Source organism: Terrapene carolina, unplaced genomic scaffold (genome assembly GCF_002925995.2).
Source record: "Terrapene carolina triunguis isolate 2854851 unplaced genomic scaffold, T_m_triunguis-2.0 Scaffold238, whole genome shotgun sequence".
NCBI classification, from domain to species: domain Eukaryota; kingdom Metazoa; phylum Chordata; order Testudines; family Emydidae; genus Terrapene; species Terrapene triunguis.
The window spans coordinates 6624203-6652179 of record NW_020664589.1 but is presented as its reverse complement, the minus strand read 5'-3'; the positions used below and the strand labels follow the sequence as shown (position 1 = coordinate 6652179).

Genomic DNA, 27977 nt, shown 5'->3' with positions numbered 1-27977 from the left:
TATTTAGGCTGTTTTCTAGCCAGAGTTGTTTCACAACCAATATTTATTAATTTTTCCGATATAAACATCCACAATATTTTATATTATCTGAGAAAAATACAGCATATACATAGTAAGGTAAAAAAACTGGAGAAATAGCCTGAGTGCAATCATTAAAGTGACATACCTGGCCCCAATAAAGATAACACATACAGAGGGGACAGATCTGAGCAGCTGGAGTGACAAGAGACTCTTATGAAAGGAAGAAGGAAAGGGAAATAGTATTAACATTACATTTACAGAGATAAAGAACACTCTCTCTGTTAAGCAGAAGATCTGTGTTCTCCCAGCTCCTGATATGTTCTAACAAGCCAGGGGGATGAAAGGCATAAGTTTTAATCAGAAGGGAGAGTCTCTAATTTACAATAAACAATATGTGCAAAGTTTGTAGGGTTTTAAATCAGTTCTTATTAAAGACAGGAATTAAGATTTAGCAGGAGAGTAGAAATAATCTAGTTTTTTACAAAGCAAGGCTAAGATCTCAGCTTGTAACATCTGGGCAGTTTCCAAACTCAACCTTCATCATTCTGGTTGTATTAAGCCACTGCACACACCCCCAAACTATGAACACAACTGGGCCTAAATCCTTTGCAAAGAAGAAATAGGTGGAAAGTGCCAGTTCTGCTGCTGCTGATCATCCAGTGCTGAGAAAGCTAGGCAGCTTGCGAGGCCCTGCTGCAGAGGTAGAGGAGTTTGTTTGGGAAGGGGGTGAAGGCTCTATTTCATTTGGATACATTGTTAAATGAAATCCAGTTTAAATTGTGAGTGTCCACCGCTATCCAATGGTGGCATCAGCGTACAGCCAGGTACTGTTTCAAACACAGCCAGCAAGCAAGAACCTTCAAGCTCATATCGAGTACTCTTCCTATTAGCATTTGCACACACTGAACAATGCAGTAGAGCAACCAGCTTGCAGAACAGTTTGCTTTCTACAATCCTTAATATTACCAGACCTATGAATGATCTTTGCCTGTTATTAATTTGACCTTCCAATAGTCAGTTGCGAGTTCCTCTCTAGGATCTCAGGGTAGTAGTGGTCTGCATGGGCTCCTTACACCACAGCAATCAGACTTCCAGAAGGTGTCTGGAGACAAAGTCAAAGTCCTTAAAGGCAGCCTGTTCCTCAGGGGTCAGGACAGGGAGCTCATCTGGAGGAGTCAGGATTGGCTTCTGGGAGGTAAACTCTTCGTCAAAGTTGCTAATGTCAGTGGGAGCTCTTAAGAAAGGCACAAAAGGGGGCTTCAGTGCTCTGGCAAACAGGGCATCCCAGTCAATCTCCTGTAAATAGAGGAAATTACAAAACCAGATTGGCACCAAGAACAGACTAACAAATTGTGAGATAGTAGGTAGGAAATAGTAGTGTTATGTATCCTTCCTCCCTTCCAGATCAGCTGCAGCATGCCTGATTTCTACAAGGCTAGAAAACAGAAGTGCCAAGATAACCAAAATGAGGTGCACCACAGGAAAGAGAGAGATCACTCCTAAACCAGAGTCTTCCATGAAACCTAAGGCTGCTCTTCAGAATGCCAGCCAAGAAACAAAGCTACAGGTCAGACTGTTATTCAGCAGAGACAAAACTAAACTAGAACCATAAGCTCTTATCAGGAGACCATTAAGCAGTTCTCTGTGTAGGGGCTACCCAGAGGAGTGTTTTCATTGCTATAGGGCCTGGTGTAGCTCTTTACAAATATTAGCATTTATTACAGGATAATCCTGGACATTGATAAAGCTCAACTGTTTTATACAGTTGGTTTTAGTATTCAAAGTGTTAGTGCCTCAGTAGCCTTCCTTCACTATGTATAGATTATAGCATCCTCTCCACCCTAAGCTATTCAGCGTTCATATTCCTCTGTGAACACACTGACAGTTCAAGTTTTATATTTTAACTGCTCAAACCTTCCTCCTGAATTCAGAGATGGTGATTGCCAGACAATCTGTATGATGGTACCTGCATCTGTTTACCCACAGCAAGAGAATTCCCATGCTATAGGGGAGATGTTTGATTGGATGCCTGAAATTAAGAGGTGGGGGACATTTAAGACTCAGTTTAGAACTGCATATATTGAAATAAAGATCCTGTGCTTGGAAGCCTAACGGTACCAGAAAACAGTCTTTGATCAGGAGGTTCTGAAAGTGACTTGTTATGGAGATAAACGTTTGGCTTTAGGGACCACGTGTCAGAGAAGCTGCTGTTGAGAGTCTCATTTTTAACCAAAAGAAACAGGCAAGTTTGCCTCTATAGCAACAGAAAGCAAATAGCTCTCCTGCAGCTCAGACATATGAGCACAAAGGGGCACAGGGGACTGAGCTCTTACCTTGAAAAAGGGCTGGTTTTTAATCTCCTCTGCGTCCCTCTCTCCTGCCCCAAGGCGACGTTCTGGACATTTCTGGAGAAGCTGCAGAAAAGGCCAATAGACAAATTCAACACATGGAACAAGGAGGGACATGAACAATATTCCAGAGAGAAAACAGAGCAGCAACCATCCAATCTCTTCCACTTGCTCCCTTCATGGCAGGGCCATAACCAGTCAGCACTAAACTCAAGTTTAGTCCATTGTAAACCATCCATTTATATCAGTGGGTGATCCACTGTGGACTCTAAGTAGCATGTAAGCCTTAACTATATACGCTGATCCACTGATAATTAAAAATTAAATTTAGCCCTATCCACAGAATAAATCTGACATCCCTACCCTAGAGTTATTTAACATCTGTCCATTTGAGAATTGGCAGGATAGACTCCAATAGGAACCCTGCTTAATCCTCAATGGCTATACGGATGGCATGTGTGTATGGAGGTGTCAAGGATGAGAAATTAAGGGTATGTCTACACCCAGCCGCTAGTTCGGCGGCTGGCAATCAAAGTTCTGGGTTCGACTTATCGCGTCTTGTCTGGACGCGATAAGTCGAACCAGGAAGTGCTCGCCATCGACTGCGGTACTCCAGCTAGACGAGAGGAGTACTGCAGAGTCGACGGGGGAGCCTGCCTGCCGCGTGTGGACCGAGGTAAGTTCGAACTAAGGTACTTCGAACTTCAGCTACGTTATTCACGTAGCTGAAGTTGCGTACCTTAGTTTGATTTGGGGGTTTAGTGTAGACCAAGCCTAAGATATAGATAGAGAGAGAGAGAGAGTGTGTGAGTGTGTGTGTATTTTAAGGGTTCCCTGTAGAATATGTGGACACCTCTGGAAGCGCACACACACAAGTGGAAATGCCGTCTAGTTAGAAGAGTGTCTCTCTGACTCTACTTGTGCTGAGGCCTCAGTAAAACCAGGGAGATCCCATTGCAGTACCTTGCGGAGTATGGGAAGTGCCTCAGAAGAAAGGAATCGCGGATAGCGGACCTCTTCATTGACAATGCTGTCAAAGACCTCCTCTTCATTATCTCCAGGGAATGGAGACTGCAGTGGAGACATGTTATTATTTGACATACATAGTATCTGTATCCTACTGTTTGTTTATCACACTGTAAGATGGGGATGATAATACTTTGGAGTTTTGGAGGGATTAGGTAGGGTTTGGCAAGTGCTATGAATGAGGAAAACGTGATATAAATACTAAGGATCCTTATTGGAGAGAACAGAATTAGAAATGTTAAGCTGCTATAGCTGGTTTCAAATCACCACAAAAGCAATTATAGGAATCACACTTTTAATGCAAGGAGAACCCAAAGATGTATTTTTATTCACTTAAATTATTTTAAAGACATAAATGAAGAGCAGTTAGGTGCACCTATCCCGTGACCACTCATGTCATGTGGTGAGCCCCACCTCTCCCTTTCCCCAGAGGAAAATGGTCTCACCTCACCAACAAGCATCTCGAAAATGAGCACACCAAGCCCCCACCAGTCCACTACCCGCGTGTATGAGGTGTCTGTCAGGACTTCCGGAGCCAGAAATTCAGGGGTGCCACAAAAAGTGTTAGTGCGGTCCCCAAAACCCATCCCTGTGGAGAAAATGCCTTTATGAATACACCATACACATTCCCAATTGGTTATGCATCATCACATTTTCTGGAAGCATAACAGGCAATGTAGGTGATGACAGCAGGGACGGTGATACTGGACGATGGACAACATGGCTGAGGATAGAGACAGGTGGGCAAAGAGAGGAGAACTGGCATTAATACATTACTCCAAGGAGAATCTGCCTCTGATCTTGCAGGACACTTGCCCACCCATGTCCATGCACTCTTGAGGAAACATGGAATCTTCACTAAGGACTCCAGTAGCTTGTCTTTTTAGTGTTTCTAAGCTGAGGCGCAAAGAAGGAATGTAAAGACACTGTTTATTTAAACAGCAACGCAAAGAAACTTCCTTCAGCCACAATTATCATATAACCACATAGCAAGGACAAGGAAAACAAGCCTGTATGATGCTGCATCCTGGCTCCTCTGAACAGTCAAGTGCATTATAAACCCCTTTATAAATTACCCAGAGAGAAGGAACAGGAACTGCTCCCAACTTCATAGTGGTCAGATAGGAAGGATTTCTTTAAGTGGGATGAACACAATTGTGTTAGGTTTCAGAGTAGCAGCCGTGTTAGTCTGTATCCGCGGTGCCACAAGTATTACAATTGTGTTAGCACAGCAATTCCACAAGTTGCGCTTGTGAACATGTTACCAAACCCTAGATGCTCAGTTTCTCCAGCAAGGGTGATGGCTCAATCTTGGTACCATCAAAGTTGCTCACCTTCCTTACACAGCCCAAAATCTGCAATCTTCACAAAGCCCTCAGCATCTAAGAGCAAGTTATCCAACTTCAGGTCCCTGCAGACACAGGAGGAAGAGAATGGGGGGTGAAGTCTGGGAATTGGCATAACCCACAGGCACCAACTTTCCAAAGTGTCAGGGGATGCTCGACCCCCAGCTTTGTCCCAGGCCCTGCCCCTACTCCACCCCTTCCTCCCAGACCCCACTACGCCTCTTCTCACCCAGTTCTGCCCCCTCCCCCGAGCACACCACATCCTCCCTCCTCCCCCCTCCCTCCCAGCCTCCTGCCCACCGCGAACAGCTGTTTCGCGATGGGCAGGAGGCACGAGGGGGGGAGGGGGAGGCGCTGATCTGCAGAGCCCGCCAGCAGGCAGGAGACACTAGGAGGGATGTGGGGAAGCTGATGGGGAGCTGCCGGTGGATGCTCAACAGCCACCATTTTTCCCCATGGGTGTTTCAGCCCCGGAGCACCCCCGGAGTCGGCTCCTATGGCATAACACCAGCTGTTATGAAGAGGGAAGTAGAATGAACAATGAATAGAGATTGCACTTTCTCAAATACTATATTTCCTTAGAGGATGCTCTTCACAGACTATTATATTTATTAATTTATTTTCCTAAGAGCATCTGTAAATGGCTCTGTGCAAGGAGGGGCTTGTATTATCAAAGGATGTGTCCTGCTAATAGCAGGCCCCATTGCCAGGATGCCCCTGGAAAGAGGACACACGTTACCTCCCCCCAGTTCATCTCTGCTTCAGGGTGGATGGCTCACTGGCAATATGTCTGACAGACAGTTTCTTAATGACATTCCCTGGCATGGTTAACAGTAAGTTGGTATGGTCAATACAGACACAGGTTTGGATGTGTTGTATTTCTGCCAACTCATTCCAGTCAACTGTGGAAAGGATCCAGTTAAACTCTTGAATGTGATGGCAGGAGCGGTGGGAGGGAAATGTGAAATGTCACTGAGCTGGCTAGCTGGACAGAGTGCTAAAGAAACCCCAGCATAGCAGTGAGCTACAAACTGCACATGTGGCTAAATGGGCAATTTAATATTTGGGTTGCTGGGCTTCTTACACTTTACTGTTATGTTACCTGTAAATAATTTTCTTCTCATGTAAGAACTGGAGTCCAAGCACTACGCAGGCTGTGTAAAACCTGAGAAAGACGAAGAGTTTTCACTACAGAGACTTGAGAACCAAGTCAAACATCTATGGTACTTTGAAACCTGAAACAAGCTAACTCACTGCGTCACATGTTCTGGAAAGACATCAGAGTGAATGTGCATCATGAGATCACCACCAGGGGTGTATTCCATCACAAAACATGCATGATCTGGCGTCTGGAAACATGCAAACATATTCACCAGGAACGGGTGGCTGAAGGAGTTGATCACTTCAAAGATTCGCTTCTCACAGTTCAAGCTGTCAGGGTTCAAAGAAAGAAAATGTCAGGGCCAAAGCTCTGCAGAGAAGCCTATGTTTGGAGATGGAAGTATAGAGGAGGATATTTTTACACTTAGAGTTATAGAAACAAAAAAGGGAGATGACATTCATCTTGTGTAGTTCCCAAACCCCAGTTTTATTCTCTTTCCCCCCAGGTGAGTGTTATTTTGCTAGATGCCAGGAGCAACACCATTATAAGCTTCCTTCAAGTCTTGATTCTAGCCCTCTGATGCTTAAGAGGGATCCACTACCACATTAGTGCTGAGATTGACATGATTAGAGAGGTGATCTCACAGCCTCTGGTGGAAGTGCTCCCTCTGGTCAGATACTCACCTATCAATCTCATCTCTGCTAATGATGTCTTGTTTCTTTAGGGCTTTGATAGCGTACAACTTCCCTGTTGCCTTGTATTGACCTAGCAGCACCTGAAAGACAATAATCCAGCACTCCCAGTCATTCTGAGATTCTTTCATCTGGCTACTTGGACGCCCACCCACACAGCCAGCAGACACTCACACAAACTGCTCCCGTCCATTCCAGAGAGTCATTGTCAAAGCCAAGGCCAAGCAACTCCGAGGAGGGTTTTTTATTTTCCTGAATGCTCTGCAGTGAATAGCTCCAGATGGAACTCATTTTAAATTATGCAATTTTTAAAATCTGGAGTGTCAAAGCTGGTCCTATGATTTTATAGCCACTCAGTGCTCCAACTACCCAGGAGTTGTGAGCTCCATCTTTGGGGAGGAAGATCACCTAATGCTGTTCTCTAGTGACCCCTATGGATGATGCAAGGAGTGACCTTGATGGGCTCTGGAGCTAGAGGCATATGAACTACATGGGGCATGTGAAAAGAGGATAGGTGGAGGAACCTGAGCCCTTAAAGGTTCTCTCCAGCCTTGGAATCCCTAAACACCCGAAAGACCCTCTTATTAACAGGAATATCAGCTGTTTCCTTGTGGGGCAGGAGCTGATTTTTCCATTTACAGTTGAATGAGCCTCTTCCCCTTTTGGAACATTTCCACTCTCAAACTATGAGATGCAGAGGTGGAAAAAGAGAGGGGGCCAGCTTTGCACCCGCTCCCTCCAAGGAAGCCCCTTATTCCCACTCTACCTTCCCAAAGTGCCCTCGTCCCAGCATGGCGATGCAGTGAAAATCCTGAAGCTGAACAGCCCTCTTCCTGCAGGCAAACAGAGAAAGCACTACTAGGACAAGACATAGTAAACTCAAAGGTCAGAAATGGATACCAAAGGAAAGGAGGTTTACACAGCAAGAAGCCAAGCCTAAGGAAGCTAGAGGGTAGCTGGTGGGACAAGACCATGTAAATATGAAGGTGCTGTCAGGACAACGATAGAAGAACAAAAGGTTGGTGGTGGGATATGGGAGAAGACCAAGTCTGGGGTGCTGCTAGGATGAGAAGGATTCTAGTTCTTAGATAGGGATAGGTAGTGATGAGGGGAGAGTGGGGGGGTTGGAGGGCAAAAAGGGGAATACAAAATGTGTAGCTGTGTGGACAGATGCCATGAAACATTATGCTGGCCACATGCTGTTACCAAGGAAACTAAAACTGTAGATTTTAGGATCTCTTGGAAAAAATAAAAAGGCAGTTAAAAGGGCTTAGTCTAGGAACATCGTTTGCTGGGAGCAGAGGTTTCCCTCTCCTCTGGTGAGTGAATTGAAAGCCTAAGAATCTAGACTAGAAAGACACAAACGTCCCTCCCAGAGAGACGGTAGGTAAGTCAATGTATGTGACTGACTGTGTCCTTGCTACCAACTACAAACCTCCAAAGTGAGGGTGAAAGGACTGATACGTTAATACTCCTACATAAGGAAATAGTTGAAGCTGTTGATCAGTTAATGTTTATTTTGTTATTCATGCATTTTTACATAACTGATGGTTCAATATTATTGTTGTTGTGTTTTTTGCCTAGCATTTTCTTGTTGCATTTTTCTAGTCTGTATCCTTGTTATATACAGCCCAGTAGCAGCATTAGACTCTACTAACAACGTTATTGTTTTATGTATGCCCCCCATGCAATGGAGACTAATTTATCTCAAATAACTACATTAATATAATAAACAAGGGGTGCGGTCTACTAGGGGGTGCTTTTGAAGTATGTTACTTAGTATTCAGAGAGGTATATCTAAATAGCTCACATGTTTAAGCCCTAGAGAATTTAAAATGCTTAAAAATGAGGAGCCATTTGAGGGCAGTTAAATTATTTTACCTTCTACTAGAAAGATTCACTCAATTGTATTGCACAGCCTGTTAATAGGGTAATGATCAAGGGTCATTACACAGATAATGCTATGCAGGCATCTGGATAAATAAGGTAAAATGCAGAGTTTTCCTTGTACTATATAAATACAGTATGAAAAGTCGGTTACTGAGAAATTAATTTCCTAATTAGATGTCATAATACCTATTTAACAGAACTTAAGACTGATGGTCAAAAATTTCAGCTCAATATCCCCTTTCCTTGTGCCCAAAAGAGCCCCATGCTGTCCACAATTACCTCTGAGAAGCCCAATTTGGTGTTTCTGTTACAGCAGAGCTGCGAGTCCTCTCTTCCACATGTAGCCTCTTCAGACACTGAATGGAGAGAAAATCACCACATCCAGTTCTGTGGAATGGTGTTTGCAAAGTCCCACTGGATCAGATCAGAACAGACTGGAAAACCCACACCCAAGCCTCCATCTGTGTCACCCAGCAGTGACCAGAGAGAATGTTCTTCTTGTGATATAAACAGGGATTGTCTCTGTTGTGAGTGAAGTATGGCCCACACAGCACACGAACACAGACTGTCTATGGCTACTTAAACCATTTCTATGTACTGAGCAATGCAATAATAAGATTCTATCTCCCTGTTGGAGTCAGCCCCTAGTGTGGGTACCCATTTGAAAAAGTCTAGGATGAACCATGACTTTTCCAGAAAGTCACTTCACATGTCTCAGTGCAATTCTAGAGAACTCTGGTGACCAGAGAGAATGCACTTTCATCTATGGGTGCACACTAATTAGAAGAGTAAGGTATGTGTCAGGGCACAGGTATTTAACTATTTCAGCACTGAAAACTTGCACCTCTACTTCTCCCCCAGCGACTGCTCCTTTCCCTCAGTGAATGCGATCCCCTCTTCCTTCCCATCCAGCTCACCCAGGAAGAGAGCTTTACATGCCCTCCTGTTTTACAGCACCTGCAAGCTCTGCGTCCCTGCTTTCCTCATGCAGATACTTCTTCCCCACTTCTGGCCTGAAATCCCAAGGTGACCTGCCTGCCACTTTGTTTCTGCAAGGGGAGGCAATTTATAGATTGGGGAGATGGAGCACCTCCCCTTAGCGTCCAGATCCGTCCCACTTCTGAGTGACCAAAAGCCCAAGGCCCAGTCACCCAACTGGACCCCAAATCCCTGGATATTAGCCAGTCTTAATCAAGGAGTCACTAATTTCCTGAGGGTTATAAGAAGTCAAAAAACTTGGATTTGAGAGAAAAGGGCAGGGCCCAACCCAACCCACTAAAGAAACCTGATCAACACACAAAAATCTCTCTATCAACCCAGATGCTTACCGGAGAGTCTGCAGGAGATGGAGCAACCTCTTTGGAATCTGCTGTCAAAAAAAGGCGTGGAGGCTTAGGGGGAGGTTCCTCGCCAAATGTCAGTTTAACCACTGGATAGTCACTGCATTTGGAAGAAATTTTTAAAGAGGTCACTGTGGAATAGAATACGGTACAGCGGACACTAGTGCAGTCCCAGAATTACACAAGCAAGGTTTAAATTAATCCTAAATGCACTGGACAGTAAAACTCCCTGATTCATACCTGGGATTCAAGCCTGTGAGAAATCAACAGGTAGTATGCGCCTTTAAAATGAATTGTAAGGAAATAAGCCTTTATTATGCTGCTGGTGTTTATACTCATGTCAGGATACCTAGCACTCTGACATTAGGAGTGATGAAAGTTATAAATAAAACGGCCATCTGATGAACAATTTAAAGTAAACATCTATTTTTTGACTGCATCACAGAAATGAAGTTTAGCTTAATAACCAACGTGATCTTCCTTCTTACAAGGGCTAATGGACCAGTGAAAAATATCCTCTTTTAGAGGAGCAAATCTAAAAGCTGTAATACGTAGCTTTGGAACACATTCAAGTTGGTGGTTAGGTTATTTGCAACCACAGGAAAGAATGTTACGATCTATACCAGCACCAGTTAAACTGTGGCCCTGTATAGTATTCAGATAGTATATAATGAAGAGAACATGTGCCACATTTGAGTTTGGGCCTGGATAATTTATCATTTGACCAAATAAAGTTAAGTTTAGTACTGATAAAAGTTAAAGCAGCTTTTGACTTTAGGTGAAAAGGCATTGAAGCAGGCCATGCACTTGCCTATTTTCCCCCACCATCACACTCCCAAATTCACTTTCCCAATGTCATGCCTATGTCATAAGAAATGAGTGGAAACATGTGAAAGAGTAATTGCTGATGAACCATTAATTTTATTTAACAAAGTGAGAATGGGCCTTAGACCATTAGATGGAGATCTGTTACCCACTCCTTCTCACGTGAGCCTCTCACAAGTCCTGTTTACAAAGAGTTATCTGCTTGTGGTCACTCAGATTTTGCACGAAAATGACCACCTCAGACTGGATCCTTCTACTATGACCCCAGATTGAGACACCAAATTATTGGTCCACACCAGGCCCACCGACGGGGGGGAGGAAAGGGGGCAATTGCCCAGAGGCCTGAGTGATTTTAAATGGCCTGGGGGCCCCCAGCCATTGCCACTGCTGTGGTAGCGGCTGGGAGCCCCAGGCCCTTTTAAATAGCCCAGGCAGGCCACAGGGCTCATAGGTGCACGCGGGGTGGTACCAACGGTGGTAAAGGCAACCGGGTGGGCATGTGGAAGCCCTGGCTGTGCCGGCAGCTCGCTGGGCACCAGCAGCGCAGCCGGCAGCAGCTCGGACCCATTGACAGTTCTGCCCTGGGGCCCAAACTGCTGTCGGTGAGCTAGGTCTACACTGAACAATGGCCAGCATGATAGAATCCTAACAGCATGTCAGCACTGCAACGGGGAGGTGTGATTTCCACTGTGAGTAGACAGACTCATGCTAGCTCACCTTGAGCTAGCGCCTAAAAATAGCAGTGTGGACATTGTGACCCTGGTGGCATCTCGGGCTAGCCACCCAAGTGCAAGCCCACCTGACCCCCTGGGTCTGAGAACACAGCAAACACCATTCTGAACCATCTTGAGCTGAGGGCAGTTGAGAAGGAACTGCAGTGGCGACATATTTGCACCTGCCTATGTGCCCCTGCACAGGAACATGCAGAGGCATAGTGCGCAGACGCAGACCTTTAGACACTGCTAGCTAAAATCTCCAATTGAGAGTGCCCAGGCACATGCACATCCTATGATGGAGCACCCATAGGAGCATATACTCAAAGAAGAACCGTGATTCTGGAAATCTGTCCAATGGTCAACAATAAATCAGAAGTGGCCCAACAATACTGAATGCTCCATTAAAGTTCACACCATCTCAGCCAGTATTAGCTTTTCTTAATAGCCCAAGCTAAGTTTCCTACATAGATCTTTCACCACCCTGTGGAATTTCACCAAGTTTTAATTTTGTGCCCATTCCAGTTTGTCGAATAACATTAACTAGAACAAGACTTACCTGCCCAACATGGACATTGAATCAGTTTGAGTTTGCAGCCGTGATGGAGAGGTAAAGTCTGTACGAATGGGAGTACGAAGTGGGGGGCTTAGCGTGCTCATAGAACTACATGGAGGGAGGATGCTCATCATTAGACGACCCCAGGTAGCAATGTTTATGTTCATCTGAGAAGCTCGGAGAAACTCCTTTCCTGGAGAAGGAGAAACCCAAATGTTACTGAGATTACCATGCCAAGCAGTACATGAACCACTGCCCTATCTAGTTAATCGAGGCAGCCATTTGCTCACCCCAAAAAGAGGCCCAATTTGGGGACGGTAGGCCAAGAGGCACCATACCTACATCTCCTAGACAATTAGAACAGCTGACAGACTCATAGGTAAGTAATGATGAAAGTATTCATAAGGTCCTAGTAGTTGGAGCTGATAAAGACCTCCCACTTCATCACGTCCAGACCCCTGCAATGGCGAGGTATAATCCTCACACAGTGGATGTACCAGATATTAAACTGATATTCTACTAGATCCTGGCCAAAAGATAATGTGAAGGTACTATATTCTGATTTTCCACCCCCACTTCCATGCTGAATTTAAGTCTCTCAGCCTGAGAACAGAAAAATTGTGAAAATAAATTGTGGATTATGAGTTTTTAAGGTCTTTCCATGATTTTTGCTGTTTCCTGCAGAATTAAAGTTTTTGTAAAAAAAAAAAAAAAAAAACGAGCTTTTTCCAATTGCAAAGAGCCTTCAGAATATAAATTCTCTCTCTCTCTCTCTCTCTCTCTCTCTCTCTCCAGCTCTGGAGAAAAAGAGCACATGAGCTGTGCCACCCACCAACCCATTCACCTCGCTGAAGTGTCAGCTTTAAAGCCTTGTTGGACAATCAATGTCCCTGTCCACACCATGGCTTTGTCTAAATTTTCTAGGAAATCTCTCACCACTGCCACTTATCTGTGGTAGCACAGGTGGTTAGGGTGACTAGATGTCCCGATTTTATAGGGACAGTCCTGATATTTGGGGCTTTTTCTTACATAGGCACCTATTACCCTCCAAACCCCGTCCCAATTTTTCACACTTGCTATCTGATCATCCTACAGGTGGTAGGAACACACATAGATTGTGGCTTGGATCCTACTAGCAACAATCCTGTTCAAAAACTACTAATCATAGCCCCTGACACTGTAATCATGTTAGGAATGGATGTAAACAGTGTTACAACATGTACGTTCCATGTTACAGCCATGCTTCCATCACTTCCCTAGTGAGTGGAGATATTGCCACGCTCTAATAGATCTCACCTACACACATATATTAACCCAGAAGCATTCCAAAAAGTACCATAAACCAGGGATGCTGGAACAATTTTTACGGTGGGGGTGCTGAGAGCCATTGAACCAAACTGTAAACCCTGTATATAATGGAAACCACTTCAAGCCATGGGGTGCTGCACCATCCCCCGCATCAACAACCACATAACCATACATGCTCCTAATTGGAGTGGCTGTCAGTTCACAGGTTGGTTACCTTTCTGTTTGGGGAAAATACGTTTCTGGCGCTGCAGATTAGACCGTCTCTCAATCACAGGGTTACAGAAGGTCACCTGCCAGGGAAGCAGAGGAGACTCAACAGGGCAGTTCACTTCCCTCCTGGACACATGCTTAGCCTTCTGATCAAATAGACCATTCACACCCATTCAGCAAACTAGGAGTCACATATGCAGGCAGACTCCAGAGTGAGTTACACTATCTACTCCCCTCAGGTGCTATGTTAAAAAAAAAAAAATAATAATAATAATAATAATTAAAGTTAGAAGTATCCATTAACATGAAATACAGAGAATCTGACAAAGGCAGAATGATTGGCTCATAACTAGGGCCCTACCAAATTCACAGCCATGAAAAACATGTCACAGACCATGAAATCTGGTCTTCTGTGTGCTTTTACCCTATACTATACAGATTTCACGGGGGAGACCAGCGTTTCTCAAATTGGGGGTCCTGACTCAAAAGGGAGTTGCGGGGGTAGCGGGGTCACAAGGTTATTTTAGGGGGGTTGCAGTATTGCCACCCTTACTTCTCTGCTGCTGCCTTAAGAGCTGGGCGGTCGGAGAGTGGCGGCTACTGACTGAGGGCCCAGCTCTGCAGGCAGCAGCACAGAAGTAAGGGTGGCAATACCATGCCATGCCAGCCTTACTTCTGCGTTGCTGCTGGTGGCAGCTCTGCCTTCAGAGCTGAGCTCCTGGCCAGCAGCCGCCGCTCTCCAGCTGCCCAGCTCTGAAGGCAGCGCCACCGCCAGCAGCCATGCAGAAGTAAGGGTAGCACTACCGCTAGGGTAGGGTAGGGTAGAAGTAAGGGTAGCAGACCCCCCCACACAACTCCTTTTTGGGTCAGGACCCATACAATTACAACACTGTGAAATTTCAGATTTAAATAGCTGAAATCATTAAATTTACTATTTTTTAAATCCTATGACCGTGAAATTGAGCAAAATGGACCGTGAATTTGGTGGGACCCTACTCACAACATTTCTAAGGTGTCTTCCATCCCAATTGATGCCAGTGTACTTTTCAAATTATATACATAAAGCACTGCTGAAATGTAGCTACCTCCAAAGTGGGAAGCAGCAGCCAGTCACTCCACAACACAAGAGTGACAAGAGGGGGAAATTTTGGCTAAGGAGACTGGGTCAGACCCCAATTTAGGAATGATGTCCTGGGATCTTTTGTCTCCTGCAAAGGAGACAGGACTGTGTTTTTTAAGGATTACCTGGAAGATCTCATAACAAATTGAGTTCCATGCACTTTGGGCTTGTCTACACTTGCAATTTACAGCGCTGCAACTTTCTGACTCAGGGGTGTGAAAAAACACACACACACACACACACACACACACACCCAAGCGCAGCAAGTTTCAGCGCTGTAAAGTGCCAGTGTAGACAGGGCACTAGCGCTGGGAGCCACACTCCCAGTGCTGGTAGTTACGCCCCTCGTGGAGGTGAGTTTTTTAGAGCGCTGGGAGAACTCTCTCCCAACAAAGCGCTGCCATGGCAGCACTTTAGCGTTGCCAATGTAGACTAGCCCTTTATTATCTCAAAAGATGAAGGGATAAGCCCAACCTGATGGGATTTGATCCTATGGTTCCAGACAGTCTGGGTGATTAAAACCTAATCATTAAGCCACCCTCTTTAATGTAAAGCGTTGCTGATGATTCCTAACAAAAGCAAGTCAAAGACTGTGTTTTTTATGTAGTGCCCAGATAATTACAGTGGGGGCCCTTTAAGGGTCACTCCTAGCTATAAACACACTCATCTTTTTAAAATATTTCTTTCCTTGTTTTCAGTTGGTGCTTTTGTCCTCAACCATCTGAGTGTAGATCATGTACATGATCAGCCATAAAGGCCACTCCTTAGGGTGGGTAATAATCAATGATTGTTGGTTTTTTAATCAGATTTTTATTTTAAATCAATTTTTTAAATTTAAATTAAATAAACGTTTTTTTTTAAATAAACCTATTTAGAATGACATTTTAAATTACGGCAATCTATGTTAAGGCTTAAGTTTACTATAATCTATTAAAATAATTTAAATTAAATAAAAACATATAATATGTAGTAAATGTTTGCTGCCAAGTTTTAAAGTCATATCAGTGAACTGGTGAAAGTCACTGGCTAAATACCTCTCACCAGTGTTTGTTGATGTGCTAAACCAGATTTTTCAGCAGATGCAGAACAAATATATTTTATTTCAGTTTACTCAACTAGTTCAGTTTAATGACTAGTTCATTCTAAGGCCTGGTCTACACTAACCCCCCAATTCGAACTAAGGTACGCAACTTCAGCTACGTGAATAACGTAGCTGAAGTCGACGTACCTTAGTTCGAACTTACCGCGGTCCAGACGCGGCAGGCAGGCTCCCCCATCGACTCCGCGTACTCCTCGCGCCGAGCAGGATTACCGGAGTCGACGGCGAGCACTTCTGGGTTCGATTTATCGCGTCCAGACAAGACGCAATAAATCGAACCCAGAAGTTCGATTGCCTGCCGCCGAACCAGCGTGTAAGTATAGACAAGCCCTAAATTAAGAGATCATTGGGAGTTGAAAGTGCAGGAAAACTTGGTTTCCTCTTTCAATCTATGAATCAAAATTAAGTGCAGGAGGATGAAATCTATTCCTTCTGAAATCCTGAAGGACATGGTGACAAGAAACAATCAGTTCAATTTATTAATTACAGATAATACTTTATTTGTTTAATAAAACAAATCAGTTAGTTTTAAATGCAAAACATGTTTTGATTAACTTTTTCATTAACTTTGTTTAAATGTATCCAGCATATTTAAGGTAGTTTTATTTAATTATTTTTAAATGCTGTTTTGTGCATTTATTTAATTCTAATTTCCATCTACATAGACCTTCACACAAACTCGGGTAAAAAAATTGATCGTTTAGTAAATAACAAATGCATCATTCACCATTCCCAAAAGCAATAAAAAAAAAATTAAGAATCTGAATAAATGAAAGTTAAGCTATATAATTGCTTAAATAAATGTGTGTATAACATATCCTCCCTGTTCACTCCTTCCATTCTCAGACAAGCACCTATTTCCAGGGTAGATACCACACTCTAAACAGGGGGATGGAAACTATTTGAACTGCAAGTGCTCACCATCCCTCCTCCTCTCCCCACTAGAGGACAAGCAGATTACTTTTGAGGTATAAAGACTTTTGAGTGAGGGTAGAAGTGTATCTAAAGGTTAGAATAGAGAAATGGGAGTCAAGACTCCTGGGTTCTAGTCCCAGCTCCCGCACTGACTTCTGTGTGACCTTGGGTAGGTTACTTCACCTATCCATATCTCAGTTTACCCATTTGTCTGCAACCTTCTCAATGCAAGGAGAGTCAAACCCAACAGAATTACCTATCACTTCAGTGTATACCCGAAGAAAACCTCTGAAGCAGTGACTCTTCTGGATGCGAAAGGTAAAATCTAGAGCCTTTACCTCTGCAAAAAGCATCCCTTGGGGTTCAAGAGAGAGGCACATCCCATGGCGTTCATTATCAAGAAAGTCATCCAAGCGCAAGAACTTCACTGCACACAGCTCTCTCCAGTCACGCCAATAAACTGCAATCTCCAGCTCCCGGGACTGGAAGAAGAGAAGCAGAGAGCTTGGTAATGGACAAGGCCAATGGCCTGGCGCACACACAGTTCCATAACTTACACACTCTGAACTCCACCTTTTCCTGCCTTGTAGAAATTCCATGCAGCTAAACGATGCAGTGTATAAGAGACCTGCTCCAAGGAAGAAGTGACATTTCCTCATTCCTATTGCTTCCCACCTCTTTGGTCTTTTCAGACCTTCAGCAGCTACACCTTTCTTTAAAGATTGCTCATTTTCATGTAATTTCTTGACTTTGCTCCTACATAAGACTGAACCTCATCCCAAATATCCCAAAGTGAGGTATATTGCAGGTGCATATAGATGGAGCATGGCCGCTCAAATGGAGACAGAAGAGGGGCATCAAATGCTCAGACTGAAGCTATACTAGAGGTAACCTGTACTTAGAGTAGATTTAAGAATGGGGAGAAGGCTACATTATCAGTCCCAGTAAAGAGATGGATCAAAAATGGAATGACAAGTATATCACCAAATCCACAGAAATAATTCAAATAAAGTTAAAGATCAAAAAAGGGACACAACACGGGGGTTCTGAGGACAAGAATGAAGAGATCCTGGAATTCCTATCATCCTACAGAAATAAAATCTTACCCGATCCAGCTCAATGACAAAGCTTTGATCCCAAGCCTGGTTATTAACTGGGCCCCAGTTTGTCTGACCAACCACTTTATTGTCCACTTTGAGCACAGCGAGCACCTCATCTGGACAAGGGAGAGAGTGTAGGTTACAATCTTTTATATGGTCATAAATTGGAATATACTTCTTGATGGAGGTAGCCACACAATCCAATCAGATTTCCAGCACAGGAGATCACTAAGGGGGACAGGAGATCAAATGATTCAGCCTCTTCCCCTGTTTCAGGAGCCAAGTTTCCAGGTTTCCTCTCACTGCACTCACACCAGACTGAAAGGTGGCAGGCACATTAGAAGACACCATCACTGATGCAACAGGGAATATCATACTCACTACACAGCTCCTCATTCCGCAAGTGCTTTGCTGCAGTACTACGGCCATGAATACTCATCCCAGCTCGTGCTCGGGTCAGGGATTTCATGTCACTTGGGCTCCCATGATTGGGAGATGAACCAAACACTCGGGAACGTCCTGGAACTTTTTCCAGCAGATCCTGACACCCCATCAGTCTCACTTCTAATGAACCTAAGGAATTTCACCGAAGAGTGTTATTCTCAAGAAAAGTTAAATTATTCTAGTCAATCCACATAGGAAGTCAGAAACTTTAGATTTATGCTGTCTAGGTATTTTACACTTTTAATCCAGCCTTCAGTAGCTATTAAAGTCATTACAACCTGACAGCTTTTTGGTGGCCTACATGAGACAAACTGAGGACTTGATCCAGTTCCTAGTGGAACAAGTGTCCACCTCACAAAAACCACCAGTCATGACATGGGTATATAGGGAAGAAATATTCCCCATGCCCTGCAGCCTCAGGTACCTGTAAGAGCTGTGGGTTTGATCAGTGAAGTGAAGGGCTGGACGCTGACATGCTGAGCTCCCAGAGAGGAAGCATTCACTAGCTCCTGCTTGATGAGTGCCCGCTTTGGGTGATCAGAAGAAAGCTCGTTAAGCTGCTGCTCCAGGGACAAGCGCAGCAAATCAATCTTCTGAGATGATTCTTGCAAACGACCCTGAGCCTGGTAACAAGGAGCAGAGAAAAAGCTAGTACAGGCTTTGAATGAATAGCCACTGCCATGATCTTGGCACTACTAACACTTCACAAGCGACCCAACTTCCCATCCTCAAAGGCCAGGCACCATCCTGCTCATGAAGGACAAGAAGGGACTGTCAGCACCACTCATTCATCGCAACTCACTGCTGCTGAGGGTCAGGAGGATTCTGCCCTGAATAAGCTCCCACCACGGTATTTCCGACTTGAAGACCAGACTAGGATCAAAAATCCAAAACTGGTTTCTTACACACCAGTGCACTACAAGCAGCCACCAATTTGGACTCCAAAAGATTTCCAATTAAAAATGACTGGTATAATGAATGCCCAAGTTGGACAATTACTATGACTAACACTTCACACTTATATAGAGCCTTTCATCTGACACCTTCAAAGCTCTTTACAAACATGAACTATGGCTCACAAAAGCCCTGTGGGATAAGTATTATCCTCATTGTACAGATGAGTAACGGAGGCACAAAAAGGATAAGTGACTTGGCAAATGAGTGAAATTTTTTATTCATATTTTCTTGTTCTGACCATTAGAAAAATGAAAGAGAGTGTTGTTTAGTTTACTATAAGTTCATTTTTTTCTGTCCTAGCTTTATGATGTAAGTCAGTTGGCAAATTCTGGAAATGTAAGGTCTCTCACAAGAACAGCATATGATGGGAGAGCTTTATATGTGGCTTTTTTAAAAACAGTCATTGCATATTACAGGCAATGAATCAGATGGCAATGACAACCACAGAATCTCTCAAACAGCCAGTAACAGCAGTTATACAAGGGAATTATCACCTTCTACCGTTACAGTTGCTGGGAGTAGCAGCTGCCGCAACATCACTATGAGCAGGGACTGCAGTATTATGGCAGTGCTGGAGGATTTAGACCAGTGTCATGGGACTTGGCAGTAGGGAGCCACCATGTCATTGCTGAGAACAGGGCTAGGGCATTAATGGGCAACAGCTGTAATACTGTTTTTCCTCTGACAAAAAGGTTACTATCCAGCATACAGAAAGACACCACAATGCTTCAAGTAGCAATACTGCAATGGTGCTTACTTCAGCCAACACTTTGCGATCCTGCACCCGCCTGCCTCCCAGGATCTTCACCACATTTTTTGCCCCCTCAGCCACGGCAGCTTCAATGCATAGGTGATGTCGCAGTTCCTCGATGCGTAGCTCCAGGAGACTGATGGTGGCCCCCATCTTCACTGATAAGGTTGGAGATAAATATAACAATCAGACAAGCACGTGGCCTAGCATCTCAGGCATTGGGGCTTCATAATTCAGCTACATCTTCTCCGAGCGATGTCAGATATCCAAAGCATCTTACCTGCTGGATCCATTGCATCCTCTATTCCACCTGCCAACTGAGATACTTTCACAATCTGCATCCGAATCAGCTCAATCTTCGTCTTGCTGTCCTGGAGCATTTGCTGAGCTGTTGCCAGCAGCTTCCGGTCCTGGCAAGACAGATTACAGATGGCTAGGGAGGTCCACACAGGAGAGAACTGGATTTTAATGATGTGTTAGACTAGGACAAAGATGGGGCACCACAACATACAAGACCTTAAAAGGGGCCCCAGAAAGTCCTAAAAGTTCACACAATGCCCAGTTGTGCAAAAAAGATGCATAAGCAACAGGGATGATGATTTCCAACCATGGTAGATACAGATGAGGGATCTGTGATATGCTGTGACACCTATGAAAGATATGACGAGTTTCATAGGTAACAGTGTCCTGCCCTGTGGGTTCTTTCAACTAAGAGTTTATTCTGATGTTGCAGTGATTCAATATTGTGCTTCCCTAGTCAATTGTGCTGGCAGAGTTGTATGGGTGGAGGTGTGGAATAAACCAGAATGTCTAAGTTCTTTATCTTGCTCATATAGTTAAATTAAGCTTCTTAATTAAACTTTATTTTTTATTCTCCTCCAGAATATTAAATATGATTATGCCAAACACAACAAGCATGATGAATAAGAAAGCAGTAAATTCCCAAAAAGCTCTTTTTTAAATAACTCGTACACAAAGATACCATTTACTTTGCTCCATCTTAAAAAGTCTCTTTTGAAATAAACAGTATTGCACAAACTTGGTACATCATATCAGAAACTTGATGATGTGGGATAGTGTCACACATTAAGGGTCATATTCCAAAGCATTTTATTTTCTTACCTTTGGTCAGATATTTTGGCTCCTCTCCCTGTACTGCACCTCCCAAAGCCTGGATTGACTTTTCTGGAGGCAGTACTCCATGTCTGTGACTGACAAGATTTACCACTTCTGAGACTTTTTTTTAAATCTGTTTCTAATCTAGTGGCACTACCACCAGTGTTAGATGCTGGTAGCCATTCTAATGTCTATTAGTAGTAACTAATATCAGAGAACAGAAACATAATCAGTATCTGAAGTGTAGGAACATAAATTACCATACTGGATTAGACCCCTGGTCTATCTAGTCCAGAATCCTGTCTGTAACAATGATCAGCACCAGATGCTTCAGTGGAAGGTACAAGAGCCCCCACAGTAGGCAGACTGATTTGAATTGTACTAAATGATTGTCTCAATGACATCCTGTGACAATGAGTCCAACACAACCTGTATTCATAACGCTGTTCCCCCATGGGATAGTACACCATGCTGTCACAGGGCTGTGTATCAGCTCATGAACACACAGATGGGCTCAGCCATGCAACCTAAAACTCCTCTGACTTAAAGCGTCTCCCTGTCACACCCAGATCTGGAATAAAGATTTGTGTGTGTTTGCACTATTAACAGAAATCTTGTTCCAAGGTGGAATGCTCCCTGCTTATTTCTACTCAGCAATGCTTACCTTTGACGTTGCATTTGAATACATCTGGATCATGTTCTCAGCTCCCTGTTTCACTTTCATCTCAATGTGCAGCTGCTTTTTCAGAGCCTCTATCCTCCTTGCCACTGGGTTTGGGTTCCTTTCCCAGAGACAAGGGTCCGGGGACATGGAACCATCTGTGCAACAACATAGTGAATTCCATTACCCTGCTTCTCATGGTTCCCTCATAGGGTAATAGGTGGGATGAGGAGGAGAGTATAAATGAGGTTTTCATCTTCAAAGACACGTACAATATACGGCCTCAACTGAAGGACAAATTCTCCTAGCTGTTGCGTACCCTAGCCTACTACTGACCCAATATGAGAACTGCTGGCTTCTTAGGATCAGGCCCCGAGAATACCAACAACCTCCAATCTCACATTCATCCCTCTGTCAGGAACTTGCATGTTGGATTCTACTCCAAAGCCCCTATTTTCTCTCCCAAGCTCTGTAAGTCTGCCTAGATGAAGTTCAGGAGGCGATCCTATGTCCAACATACGCAATCAGTCTTTTGCCCATTGCGATTTATGTTATCACCTCCTTCCATCTCGATTAGTGTCAATCACAACTTTCCAAACTTCAATACCTCTACACCAGTGGTTCCCAAACTGGGGTTCGGGAACCCCTGGGGGTTCGCAAAATGTTACAGGGGGTTCTCAGGAAAAAATTCCCTAATGGCGGACAGAGTTGCCTCAGCAGCCTGGAGCCCCTGGACTTCCAAGAGCTAAGCAGATCAAAGCATGCATATCTATCACACTGAGGAGATTTAAACTTCAAGACTCCTTATAAGAAATGGAAAGGATGGTGGATATTTTTTGCTGGTTTTAAAATTAAATAGGCAGCTTGTATTGTTTTTAAAATTATTATGAAGAATAAGTTTAAGCTTTGTTCTAACGTGCGTTGTTTGCCTGGCTCAAGACCTGTATGCTTGTGTAGGAGGAACTCTTTGAGTTGGCGTCTTAAATACCTTCATGCTGTTTCACATCTGATGCTCCTTGATGAAACATAGGAGCCTTGTCTTATAACAGGCTTATTCAAAGTGATACACGCTATGAAAGTGAGATCTTGGAAGAGTGTGGCTGTTTTCATAATGTAATAAAAATACTGTAATGATAAATAATAATTAATAATAAAGAGTGTGTAATAAGCATGTCATAAAAACAAATTTTATATTCCCAAGATCACTGCTCTTATAATTTATACTCAGGTAAAGGAGAAAATCCCTGGAAATATTCATTTTTAGGAGGGGGTTCGCGAGACTTGACATTTTAGTGAAAGGGGTTCACAGGTTGTTAAAGTTTGGGAACCACTGCTCTACACTGTTCGTCTCACCTGGACATAAGCAGGAATCAGTTGAGATTCCTCTCCTAGGTAGATGAGATTTTTCCTTCCCATCACATTAGCCCCCGATAGAAAACAAAAAAAGGAAATTAAAGCATTGGCTATAATTAGGCTTACTGCTGAAGCTATCATGCCCAACAATTATGTCCCAAGACCTACCTGTTTTGCTCTCCCCTTTCTCTGTTACTACAATCCGGGCATTAAGCTCCTGGAGATCCCAGTGCAGCTGCTCCAGTTTCCGATTGGAAGATTTCAGCACATGCTCTACATGCACTAGATTCTTTTTGTCTGTTGTCACCTTGCGCAGATTTTCTGCCCCCTCTTTGATCTTCAGTTCCTTTTGGATAGCTCGACGAATTACTTCCTTCTCATCCTCCAGTTTCTGCTGGAACCCTGGATCCATGAGGTTCATCCCATTGCTCATTTGCAGGAGATAGATGCCCTAAAACCAGTACCAAAGGGGAGAGAGTTGGAGATATTATGTGATAGCAAAACGGTGAGTGTGCAACACATGAATAGCGTTCTACCACTTCATCTCAACTACAGATGGTCTCAGACCAAAACCTTGATTCCAATCACCAACAACTTTGAGGAAAATCAGATCTAAATTTTAACTTTGCAATTTGGGGCCCATCTTTGATCTTAATATACCCCAACTTCGTATTAATGCACAAATGAGATGAGTCCTCACAAAGGTTGCCTTCTTGTTATTTAATGTCTATTTATATTTATGTGTCTTAAATAAGTGCCAAAGGGAAGCTGTAATTTGTCCTCATCATGATCATGACGCTGAGTTACATTGGCATTATATAACAGGTGCAGATCTTTATTTTAATATGGCTTGAGCTGCCAGTTGTCCAAAGCTACATGCCAACTGGAACTTTTTAGAGGTGTAACAGCCATACGCTAACTTTCAGTGAATGCATGACCAAGTCTTCATCATTGAGGATGTATTAATCCATACATCTGTTTGTAAATTAATGAGTCAAAAAGTCAGCTGTACAAGCTATACCAGAAAAGGCAGACAGTCTGTAGTCCCAATACCCATCCTAGCTGGGATTTGCAAGCAGTATGGCTTCTTTAACATTTTGCTCACATTTAAATTGATCTGGCAACATTAAAGTCTGCTCTTAGCTTTGCTTTTTAAGTCAATTTTAAACATATTTGTTTTGGTGAAAGGTGTACTAGTGATAGCTCTGGACTGACAGGCTCTGTTTATGGCCCCAAAACAGATACAGCTTAGTTAGCACAGACTTTCCCCATGTTCCCCCATGAATAGGCTTTCCACCCAGGCAGGGGCAGCCAGAGCTTTATCCAGAGACCTGCTCCTGGCTCCACCCACTGCTGATGACATAGTAAGCAGCTCCACGCAGGGGACTCTAGAAAAAGAGGAGAGGTTTTAAAGGGCTCCATAGCAATTCAAGAAAAACATACATATATGTGTATGTGTGTGTATATATGATATATATATATATATATATATATATATATATATCGCCCAAGACTGATTAATTACTTACCATGATCCTCACTTTATATATATACAAAATGAAGAGCAGCAAAATAAAGGTCCTGCCACACTCAGTAAATTCCCCAATCTCACAGAGTTGCTGTCAGAGCAGGAACAGAACCTAGGAGTCCTGTCTCCCTGTCATAATCTTTAATATTAGACCATACATATAGTAACAAACTATATCAGGATTTGCATTATCAAGTCACTGGTGCACGTCATGGGTGGTTAAGACTTTACAAAGCACCCAAGGTACGTGCCAACTGCTCAGAAACAAAAAATTATTGAGTCATTGTAATGCTGTTATTGTGTTGCACATCACACAGCTAGTCTTATAAGCAGGCTCTCCATATTTCTTCATTAATCAGGTGTTGCTTAAATTTCAGTTTAATAGCAAAACGAGAGAGAGAGCGAGAACAAATTCTATTTTTACTAGTGGCTTAAGCCAAAGTCAGGTCCACTACAGACTCGACAACCAAAAAAGGAGACTTTAGGACTGGTACTGAAACAAAGTGGCTCAGGTTTAACATCCTGACTCCAGGAAGTTCTCGCCCAATTAGTAAGGCCAGGAATCTAGCCAAATTCCTGAAGAAAAAACAAAAAGGTTTCATCAAGAGGAACTTGAATCATGGAGCCCTTGAGTCACTCAGCCAAACGTTCCAACTCTAGGTCAGGAAATCAGAAAGTCTTTTGTCCGGTGTGTAGTAAGTTACTAAAAGGAGTTTGATTTTTTTAAATTACATTTTAAACAAATATTAGGAAAAAGTGTGCCTATTTCTCCTCTTCCCAAACCATATGGATAGGTAAATGCAACACACCTATCACATTTGTACTGACAAACTTATAGGGTAGCTGCTTAGTGTGAGCTTAGTGCTGGCAAAAGATACTGGACTGAGTGCGCTGGAAACTGACATCCTTCATTTATCCACAGAATGGATACAATGTGGGCAGTGTCAGGGCAAGTTTCCTCCACTCTACTCCCTGCCAAACACATAGCTGAAAGTCAACTATCTGCCTTGTCCATTTTCTAAATATATTTAGAACGCATATACCCTAGGGCATTGTGGTTGACAGGCTCTTTCTACCCCCTGTGGGCCAGAAGATACCCCAGTGTTAACAGTGATTGTACTGGGGCAGTGGTTCTCAACCAGGGATCCGGGGCCCCCTGCGGGGCCACGAGCAGGTTTCAGGGGGTCTGCCAAAATAAACCAGGGCAGAAAGCCAAAGCTTGACCCCCGCCATGTGGGGCTGAAGCCACAGCCTGAGCAACAAAGCTTTGAAGGCCCTCCTGTGGCATGGGGCCCCGGGCAGTTACCCTGCTTGCTATCCCCTAATGCCGATCCTGGCTTTTAAGCTAATGGATATGCAGAAAAACAGTTGTGGCATGAGGTGGGGGGACAAGGAATTTTTTATAGCATGTTGGGGGCCTCAGGAAGAAAAAGGTTGAGAACCGCTGCACTAGAGGACATAAAATACTATTCAGTCAACACAGAAAAGGGTAGGACAGCAGAATTTGCATTTGGGCTGATAAATTTTTATGACCATTTTGCAAAGCTGGTTTACGAATGCTGGGTGGGGTGTCAAGAAGCTGACACTGCCCATGCTGCAGCTGTGCATCCCAGCGAAGGTTAGTCTCCTAGGCTGTTAAACCCTGAAACTGCAGTGAGGTCCAACAGCACAGGACCCACCGCAGAGCTGGGACCAGAGGGTTTGTCTACACAGAGACATTGCACTGGTTTAACTGAAATCACCATCAATTCAGCTACATCAGTGCAAACCCCTGCATAGACACTCATATCAATTCAGCATTCACCAGATGCAAGCTAAACCAACAGAAAGTTTAAACTGATATAGAAAGTCTGCACACAATGATGCACCTTTTTAACTAAAGGGATTTTAAACCATGCCTTTAGTTAAACTGGTGCAACTCTGTGTTTAGACCAAGCCTGAGTATGGCAGCTTTCACCTACACTAAATTTATTTTAAAAAGTTAAAAGTACAGCACCCAGTTTGGGATAAATCAACTTCTAGCACTTGTGGATCTGGTCCCCTTTGCTACTCTGAATTATGCAGACATTATCCCTCCCCTCACAAAAAATAAAAAAATCAGAGAGAAGGAAAGACCTATTTATTACATCAGGAACTCCCTTGCCCCAGGGACTGTTTCAGAAATGTTCCTTGTAGTGGAGTCTCTAGGGATTTTTTATGTAAGCAATGCACGCCTGTGTTAAAGTAGAATTTAAAATTTTAATTTTTTAAACATTTTCTAAAATACGTATCTACATAATTGTTCTAGGTTTGTCATATTTGACACCACTGTGTTTGTGGAAGAAACGGCATTTGAATGATAACCAATTCAACCCATTTCCACCAACCTGAAGCCCTGGAGTCGGGCCATGGGGGACAGTGAGTGGGTGACATTATGATTCTTTTGATTTTTAAAAATCAAATTAAACCTCTCTGACCTTTCTGTCACTAACTTGCCCACAGAATGAGATTGTAACATATTATGCTCCAAGATTAGATTTTTCCAGATTCGTTTTTAAAATGTCCGAAGTGATGGGGCACACATACCACTTCCCATAGGAGAGTATTCCACAAACTAATGCATTCCACTGACAGAAAACGCTTCCTGTTATTCACCTTACATTTTCCCTTTCTCCATCTCAGCCCATTTCTCCTGGTTAAAATAAACCCTTTTGCCATCCTAAATAACTAAACCATATCCTTAAAATTCACACTTATCAGACACTTGCATTCCTCCCTTAGTCACCTTGTAGCAAACTTAGCCCATATTTGTGGGGTTCTTTTGAGGGCAGAGAACATTTTTTCATTGTGTATATGCATGGTGTCTAGCACAAAGAAACGGTGATTTCCAACTGGGCTTTTAGACACTACCCCAATAATCGTCATCAGTGCAGGATAACCCCATTATTCAGAGCCAACTCTGTCTGTTCTGAGAATCACAGGGTCTACTCTGATGAGAGGAATGTGCCCCCACATACACTGGGATGAGCAGAAAGAGGGCTGTACGCAATAGATCAGGATGAGGGACTGACTACTTCATATTGGGTGGAAAAACCGGAAGGAAAAAAAGGCCTCAGGGTAAGGGAACTGGGGACTCCTAAAGAGTCCAGTTTCTCAAGCAAGCCAGGAGAACACTCTAGCCCCTGAGTGGATGAGTTCCTGGGGGGAGGAGGCCATCCTGGGAAGTGGGGACCAGATAAAAACCCCCAAGAAGGGAGAATTTGGAGGTGACAATGGGAAAAAGCTGGGGGAGACACTAGCTGATTTTTCCAGAGGCCAATTTTTCTCTCGCTTCTAAACTACTGTCCCTCTATGTTAAGTCTCCCTGTCGTCCCCCCATCCCTCCCCCACTCCCCTCAGGCTCTCCCCCCGCCCGCCGGACTCTCCTCCTCCCCCGCCCCCCAAATCCTCTCAGGCTCTCCCCCCGCCCGCCGGACTCTCTTCCTCCCCCGCCCCCCAATCCCCTCAGGCTCTCCCCCCGCCCCTCAAGTTCTCCCCCCGCCCGCCGGACTCTCCTCCCCCGCCCCCCAAATCCCCT

The 27977-nt window shown here is 43.8% G+C and overlaps 1 protein-coding gene across 1 annotated transcript; it reads right to left on the bottom strand.

Moving 5' to 3' along the window:
- Nucleotides 1-24: 24 nt before the first annotated feature.
- Nucleotides 25-23340, bottom strand: PKN3 (protein kinase N3). The gene is made up of 21 exons (XM_024192978.1): nt 23062-23340; nt 21544-21698; nt 20044-20173; nt 19770-19921; nt 18480-18678; nt 17993-18184; nt 17618-17727; nt 16850-16993; nt 13382-13457; nt 11863-12052; nt 9754-9865; nt 8705-8781; nt 7302-7368; nt 6527-6618; nt 5996-6172; nt 5844-5906; nt 4730-4806; nt 3842-3984; nt 3333-3440; nt 2355-2435; nt 25-1317 (listed from the first exon to the last, which is right to left on the bottom strand). Exons 1-21 carry the CDS (start codon nt 23324-23326, stop codon nt 1105-1107), a joined length of 2823 nt encoding a protein of 940 aa, XP_024048746.1. The 5' UTR covers nt 23327-23340; the 3' UTR covers nt 25-1104.
- Nucleotides 23341-27977: the final 4637 nt, after the last annotated feature.

Excerpts from the sequence above, each read along its gene's own strand:
- PKN3 (XM_024192978.1), bottom strand. The coding sequence starts at position 23,326 with ATGAGCAATGGGATGAACCTCATGGATCCAGGGTTCCAGCAGAAACTG. Across the intron at positions 18,679-19,769 it reads ATCGCAAAGTGTTGGCTGAA|GCTCAGGGTCGTTTGCAAGA; the intron begins GTAAGCACCATT and ends CCTTGTTACCAG. Across the intron at positions 1,318-2,354 it reads AAAACCAGCCCTTTTTCAAG|GAGATTGACTGGGATGCCCT; the intron begins GTAAGAGCTCAG and ends CTCTATTTACAG.